This window comes from Carassius carassius, chromosome 4, assembly GCF_963082965.1.
Source record: "Carassius carassius chromosome 4, fCarCar2.1, whole genome shotgun sequence".
NCBI lineage: Eukaryota > Metazoa > Chordata > Actinopteri > Cypriniformes > Cyprinidae > Carassius > Carassius carassius.
Window position 1 is genome coordinate 22182039 of NC_081758.1, and position 8056 is coordinate 22190094.

General features: G+C 38.8%; 1 protein-coding gene across 2 annotated transcripts; it reads left to right on the forward strand.

The window, feature by feature from the left end:
• Nucleotides 1-742: 742 nt before the first annotated feature.
• LOC132139505 (follistatin-A-like) lies at nt 743-6515 on the forward strand. 2 transcript variants are annotated; one of them, XM_059547905.1, is made up of 6 exons: nt 743-926; nt 2155-2346; nt 2599-2817; nt 3064-3288; nt 3638-3868; nt 5414-6515. In XM_059547905.1, the coding sequence occupies exons 1-6, from the start codon at nt 833-835 to the stop codon at nt 5434-5436; spliced, it is 984 nt and encodes a 327-aa protein (XP_059403888.1). In that variant the 5' UTR covers nt 743-832; the 3' UTR covers nt 5437-6515. The 2 variants fall into 2 exon arrangements, with proteins under 2 accessions (XP_059403888.1, XP_059403887.1); XM_059547904.1 differs by having other exon boundaries at nt 5437-6515.
• The last annotated feature ends 1541 nt before the right edge of the window (nt 6516-8056 follow it).

Genomic DNA, 8056 nt, shown 5'->3' on the forward strand with positions numbered 1-8056 from the left:
AATTCCGTGTAGTCTGCCTCGCGCCACCGCCGTTCGGAAATTGAATGGGATATAGATTGTGATCCCGGGGGGAAACAGCAACACCTGTCTTGTCTAATAATAGTCTTTTTCTCCTTTATTCTGTAATCCATTGTCTTCTTGCGCAGATCACCTTTCAGCAGTAACCTTGTATTAAATGAACACCCTCTACTGTTAATCAGACCTGTCATGGCCTAGAAAGTTGTGCAATTTCCCATCTCGGCAAAGGTTTGTAGTGACACTGGCAGGCTATCAATGCGCAGTTAAATTTGTAATTCATATCCGGTTAGAGAGCCTTTATGTCTAATCATACACCTAACGCGTTCCCTTTTGTTTATACTAAAATCACAATAGTCATTGGAATCTGTTTTTTTTTTTTTAAGGTGGGATTAAATATGTTGTTTGCTTATGTCAAATGTCATTTTGTTTTCCTGGGCAACTGGACCAGTCTCATCCACGCCTGGTCAGTTCTGGATACCCATAAGGTTACAGAATAGCCTACAAACTGGGCCATTTTTTATTTATGCCTCCTGCGACTTGGTATTCAGTAAAACAGAAGTGATTTAGCGGCAAGAGAAAGTTTCAACCAACTATGTCACCTGATTTGGATTGAAAGACCTTGGGGGGTGGGGGGGGGGGCTCTTTCTCCCCACCCCCACGGAGAGGAAGACCGCCCACACCACAGACAGTCGGCCTGAGACCCCTTATACACTTAAAAAGAGGTGGCACTCTGAGAGCAGCGTTCATTCAGCACTGCCTGAGTAAGAAGATTACTTTTGCACTGCTCGTCTAGATACTCTTTCTCTCTTTACACATGCAAAGGATGCTAAAGCGACAGCTGCTCCACTCGAGAATGATTTTATTACTCTTATGGCTCTGTTATTTGATTGAAGATCAAAAAGTGCAAGGTGAGTCCACTTTTTCTTTCCTTTTCCCTTTCTCTCTCTGTATTTGTTTCTTCTAAATAATTTTTTGACATGCTTTAGATATGAGTCAGCAATTCATTTAGAATTAAAGTATTCCTTTAGAATGAAGGGACCTGCTTAAATACAAGACAACTATAAAGTTTTGTTCTTGGCTCACGCCTTCATTGGTGTCCTCGAGACAGGTGCGTCCTTACATGCACCATTATTTAAAGGGGGAAAATATCCTGAATTTACTATGCTTAATTAACAGATGAAAATTGCAACAGAGCATTTTATCGTTATCTAAGATAAATGCACAATATTGGCAAAATTATAGGACACCGAGATGCATCTTGAAAATATTAATAATAAAAAAGAATAGCCTATTAATAGGATTGTATTATTGTCTAGCAATAATGTGAAGAATGAGTGTTTTGTATAAATGCATATTTAGCGCACAGTCAAATCATCCTTTATGATTAGACATTGGATTGTATTTTTCTTAAATAGGTAGGGAAATTAGACACTGTCTACCTCGTCTGGTTTTCCAAAAATCTGTGGAATTAATGAATTAAAAAAATGTTTATAATTTTTATGCATTTAACTATTAGAATCGCTTTGCGCATCCGTCATCAAAACGGCAAGATCATTTTTTAGAATAAAGTTTGATGAAGCTCGCGTGACTGTATGATTTAATTGGATCGTCTGGCGCGTGGTATCCCCGGCGCGAATGCCTAATTTAATACATAAACACGACTAATTCCCCTCAGGGTTGACCCGACAGTTCAAAAAATGTCTGATTCTTATTCTAAGCAGTGGATAAATGCGTTTGTGTTGTAAAAGCAGCGTTTGGAATGCTGTCAGTGTGCTGAAACGTGATGAGCGCAGACAGTTGGCACAGAGCGCTCGAGGAACTGGAGTCTAGACTGCCATGCACATTGTTTAAATAGGTACGAGGCTGTCAATCTGGCACTTACTTCAAGACAATAAATCTCTGCACGGTCTTAACATATTCGACGACAGGAAAAGCATATTCCAGAGCAGCTCCGAAGCCCTTGAGTTGTCTGGCCGAAGGCATGCAAGTGTAAAATAGTCGCATCACGTTGGGAAAAATCAGACAAAATACAGCGGGGGAGGGGGAGCAGGAGAGCTCCAGCTAATGCAGGCTGCACGTGTTGTGTCTGGGTCATTGGCTTCAGACTTTAATACGACTGGTTCTTTTTTTCTACAGCTGGTAACTGCTGGCTCCAACAAGGCAAGAATGGGAGATGTCAGGTCCTCTACATGCCTGGGATGAGTCGAGAGGAATGCTGCCGGAGTGGGAGGCTCGGCACATCTTGGACTGAGGAAGATGTGCCAAACAGCACATTATTCAGGTGGATGATCTTCAATGGTGGGGCTCCAAACTGCATACCTTGTAAAGGTAGAATCCCATGTTCGTTTTTTCAGGTGGAAACCTCTAATAGCATATGTTGATTTTATATAAGCCGTAAAAACATATTACATGCATATTTCAAAAGTGTAAATAATAATAAAAAGCTACTGTGCTTCAGTGGTCATGCCCCCATCCTTACTTTAATATAAATAAAGTCAAACAAACATAGATTAGTAATATTAATGTACAATAAAAATTCAGTGGCTTTACATATCATGTTCCTGTGTGACTGAATTTTAGAGACATGTGATAATGTGGACTGTGGCCCTGGGAAGAAATGTAAAATGAACAGGAGGAGTAAGCCTCGCTGCGTCTGCGCCCCAGACTGCTCTAACATCACCTGGAAGGGGTCGGTGTGCGGCTCAGATGGGAAAACATACAGAGATGAATGTGCCCTTTTGAAATCCAAATGCAAAGGGCACCCGGATCTGGAGGTGCAGTATCAAGGCAAATGCAAAAGTAGGTTACACACTACTTCCACACAAAAGTCTTACAATAATGCAAGTGATTTTTTTTTAAAATACTGTCTAACCTTGAGAGAGATTTTAGCAGGTGTATCCAGTCCTACATTATTTTACAGTGCTAAAATACACTAAAGAATAAAGAAAGATTTGGGGAAACTAGGTCATTGGTTGTGAAAATAAATAAAGAAAAAAAAAAACAGGTAAACCGGTATCATTCAGTCTTCCCTTTTCATCCTCACAGAGACGTGCCATGATGTCATGTGTCCGGGAAGTTCGACTTGCGTGGTGGACCAGACAAACAATGCATACTGTGTGACGTGCAACCGCATATGTCCAGAGGTCACGTCTCCGGATCACTATCTTTGTGGCAATGATGGGATTGTTTACGCCAGTGCGTGCCATTTAAGGAGAGCCACGTGCTTGCTTGGTAGATCCATTGGTGTGGCATATGAAGGCAAATGCATCAGTGAGTGTCAACATTTGCCTGTTTCATTTGAATGAGAAAAGTTTAAAATGGTGGAGTTTGTTTTCAGTTTAGAGTGCAACAATGGCGAAATCCCATCCCAAATGAATTCAGTTCCATTAGTCTTTCGTGACAATCCCAATTGTGATTATTACTTGCAAAGGAAAGTAATTTTTGTCTAATTGTTTACTGATGTTGGCAACATCGTCTTGTGTGTTAACATGCTGACCAACTGAGAGTGACTTGCCCACAGCCTCTCCACAACAACATACATTTTATGAATTTTTATGTATGAAACACTAGTGTTATCAGTAGAAATTGATGTTTCTTGTCCCCTTTTTTGGTTTTTTAGAGGCCAAGTCATGCAATGATATCCATTGCAGCGTGGGGAAGAAGTGTCTATGGGATTCTAAGATGGGTCGTGGGCGCTGTGCAGTTTGCATGGAGTCGTGCCCAGAAAGTCGCTCGGAGGAGGCCGTGTGCGCCAGCGACAACACCACATATCCCAGCGAGTGCGCCATGAAGCAGGCCGCTTGCTCTTTGGGGGTTCTCCTGGAGGTTAAGCATTCAGGATCTTGCAACTGTAAGTAATACATCTTAAAAGACAATCCAATGCTGCGCCCAGCAACCACCTCCCCAAAACCTCCTACCCCTCCAAATAATGCCTCTTCATTCCCTTCCTGCTGCTAAGAGTTAAGCTACAGAAAGGACTTATGATTGGAAGTTCTTTGCATGTCCTCTTTGGCTGGCTTCATTAATTTAGTATTTTCTTGAGAAGGAAAAAAAAAAGAAAATAATTTTTTTTTTTTTTTAAAAGAACCCACAAAATCAATGGAAATCACTGAATACAATGTACAGATATATATATATATATATATATATATATATATATATATATATATATATATATAAACGTTACAAAGAGCTCTTTCAAGGAGTCCTTTGACATTAATTTTCTTCAATTAACTAACAAGTAAACATGAGCAGACTAACTTTTGCAGTTAATGACATTTGGATTCTAGTTCAGACTGACCTGTTATTGACCAGCAAGTTGAGTTCATATTTCCTCTTTTATAGTGTAAATGTAGAGACTTATATAATCATATCAGCTTGTCAATTCCATATTCATGGTTATCTTGTAAGTGTTTTATGAATTATGTTTTTTGTTTGATTTTGCCTTTGGCTGTAATCAGTTATTTCAAATGCACTATGACATAAATAGCTCTGAGGGTTTGAAAAGACATGAATCCTTTTCTTTACGCTCACATAAGGTGATTGTAACATTGGTGCTGTTGTTTAAAAGTTACTTAGACTACCTATTTTGACAGATGGTTCAATAGCTTTGAGAACGAATTGATGAAGCTAGACCTGCCATCAATGAGGGAATACTTACATTCCGGTTTGTGCTAGCGAACGAATCAAATGATCAATGTGAACGAATGGCTTACCTTATTGTTCTCGTGCCTTAAGGTATGTACGTCATTTCAAGGGACCAACTTTATGATCACCTCATGGTTTGAATGACTACAGCATTTTACAGTTTGCAGGACAAGAATATGTTATTAGTAGAGCAATGCTTTCTCAGTCTCTGCTGTTAGACATCTAACGTTAGGTGAATTTGTGTGTGCAGTTCTGCTGTGGTCGTGTTGTCCTATTTGTTTGTGAGGGACTGCATATTTGTTTAATTGCTTTGCCTGTCATTTTTTTTCAATGTAATTTCCGGAAATATACATACATATATGATATACCTCAGAACTATATATACCATTGCTTGACCATGTAGCTACGGTCAGTCGTTGCACAACCTGTGCATCCAAAGTAATGGATTTAAGACACAAAATAAGAAAAGAAAAAAAAAAAACAGCCATTCGTGGAATGCAAGAGCACTTTTTGGTATTGATTCAGAAATCTGCCAATCACACCTTAGCTATTAAAGCCTCTGATCAGCCCCATCCCATCACACCACTGACTTCCTTCATTATGTACGTCTTGTTGCATAATTTTGGGAGCCAGAGCACCTGGTCAAGGTGTCAAGTAGCCTAAAACCCACTAGATTGTTAGAGGCTTTTGGATAAAGACAAATACTCACGTACATTCTGCGCTGTTGTGGTCTATATTCATGCAACAGCTACCGTGTATTCTCCCATATAGCCATTACTGAAGACCAGGAGGATGATGACGATGAGGAAGACCAGGACTACATGGCTTATATCCAATTATCACCTGTACTGGATGGATAAAGCACCATCAACCAGTGGAACAGTCCTAGGGCAAGGAATCATGTCCACACTGTACATGTGTATGCTAATTTATTTTTCAGAGAAAAAAGAAAGAAGTATACATGTAGTTCAGTCTGCTTGATGTTTATTTATACAGTGTTCTGTTTTATAATTTATACATTTACAGTGTCTGGCATACTTGTCTATCATGTTATTTTGTTTTCACTTATGTTGTCTTTCCCTTCCTTTTTTTTTATTATGACCGAGAAATATATTTGTCCAAAGAGAAGCAGTGTTATTTATTGTGTGGTAAAATGCTAACATGTAAAGTGTGTCTTCTGCAAGCTGTAAATTGCATTCCCTGAGCTGTATAAATGCTTATCAATGTCAATTCTGTATCACAGATGTTTATTTCACACATGCATGCATGTTAGCTTGTGTGCTTATTTATTGGGAAAAAAAATGGAAACGCATAGGGGGAAAAAAATCACTCTTTAATGTACATGTATATTTCTGGTTTTGTTTACAGTTCAGTGTAACTGACCAAAAGGATTTTCTTGAACGTTCTTCAATGTTTTTGCGATATGGTGCAGCAGGATAACATTGAAAATGAGCTGTTTCTCAGATAGGAAACCAATGAGAATTTACTTGTGCAAAATGCCGTCCATCATCAACAGCAAGTCAACAGTTTGACTTTTCGACGATAGGGCAGAAATTAGCAGTGGGTGATACTTGTTTGAGAAAACTGTGCCATGCAAACTTTGTCTCGTTTTTGCCAATATTCTGCTCTATATTGCTCTTGCAGAGCTAAAGAAAAGGTCATAAAGAGGACTCAGTATCAAAACATTCACTTTTTCACTTTGTTGTCAAAATGCATTTTTATTTTCAGACATCTCAAGAAAAAACTAAATTCAATTATAAATATATAGTTTTGTATTTTTTATGTAAATGTCATATGTATATACAAAGTTTGATGTATTTGTACAGATATTAAGAGTGAAATCAAATAAAAAAAAAAATACTTATAAATTGGTCAGTGTGGTGTGGATTTTATTAAGAATTGAGTTCTGCCATTAGTTCATACCATGTACCCATCCATTCATTAGAAAAGCAAAAGAATTGGATTCGAATTCTCATTTTGTATGTAACTGAAGTGTCCTGGCTTTGTTGCTTAAGCCTTAAGGCCATTATATAAAAAGTCATTCAACTCATTTTAACTGACATCATGAATCTACTTGCCAGAAAACCCGCAGAGCTTTTTTCCCCACAATTCAACTAGTGGGTCTTTGAATTGAACTTAATTTCAACTAAATCAAGCCAAAATAAATTCACATAAGGACTTAACTTTCAATTCAGTACAACTCCCTGGAAAGTTTTTACAGACATGGTTCTTCTGGTCTTCACTCAAGTTTCTGGTGACGAAACTACCTACTGATAAAGCTGAAATTGCACTGCGTTTTGGCTGAAAGGCTTTAGTCTGACCTCACATGATTACAAAATTCACATCATAACAATGAGCCCCTGTAATGCTTTCTGACTCCAAACATTGTTCTTTCCTATTATGCAAAGCTTCTCATAAAGTTGCCTGGTGCACCTTTGCTCTTTTTTCCCGCTTTTGTACCGCCTTCAAAATGATAATTTTCTGAGCAATTACTTTTTTCTTTTTTTTTTTTATATAGACCATTTATAAGGCAACGGTGTCATGGCCAAATCAATTAGGTTCACTTTGTGACTCATTCTGACTTTAAGACTTAAAACATGAACCACATTTTAACAATTCCAGGTAATGTACAGTCGTGGCCAAAAGTTTTGAGAATTACATAAATATTGGAAATTGGAAAAGTTGCTACTTAAGTTTTTATAATAGCACTTTGCATATACTCCAGAATGTTATGAAGAGTGATCAGATGAATTGCATAGTCCTTCTTTGCCATGAAAATTAACTTAATCCCCCAAAAAACCTTTCCACTGCATTTCATTGCTGTCATTAAAGGACCTGCTGAGATCATTTCAGTAATCGTCTTGTTAACTCAGGTGAGAATGTTGACGAGCACAAGGCTGGAGATCATTATGTCAGGCTGATTGGGTTAGAATGGCAGACTTGACATGTTAAAAGGAGGGTGATGCTTGAAATCATTGTTCTTCCATTGTTAACCATGGTGACCTGCAAAGAAACGCGTGCAGCCATCATTGCGTTGCATAAAAATGGCTTCACAGGCAAGGATATTGTGGCTACTAAGATTGGACCTAACTCAACAATTTATAGGATCATCAAGAACTTCAAGGAAAGAGGTTCAATTCTTGTAATGAAGGCTTCAGGGCGTCCAAGAAAGTCCAGCAAGCGCCAGGATCGTCTCCTAAAGAGGACTCAGCTGTGGGTTCGGAGTGCCACCAGTGCAGAGCTTGCTCAGGAATGGCAGCAGGCAGGTGTGAGCGCATCTGCACGCACAGTGAGGCAAAGACTTTTGGAAGATGGCCTGGTGTCAAGAAGGGCAGCAAAGAAGCCACTTCTCTCCAAAAAAAAAACATCAGGGACAGATTGATCTTCTGCA

Coding starts and splice junctions, on each gene's coding strand:
- LOC132139505 (XM_059547904.1), top strand. CDS start 833: ATGCAAAGGATGCTAAAGCGACAGCTGCTCCACTCGAGAATGATTTTA. Junction 927..2,154: donor TGAAGATCAAAAAGTGCAAG/GTGAGTCCACTT, acceptor TTTTTTCTACAG/CTGGTAACTGCTGGCTCCAA. Junction 2,347..2,598: donor AAACTGCATACCTTGTAAAG/GTAGAATCCCAT, acceptor ACTGAATTTTAG/AGACATGTGATAATGTGGAC.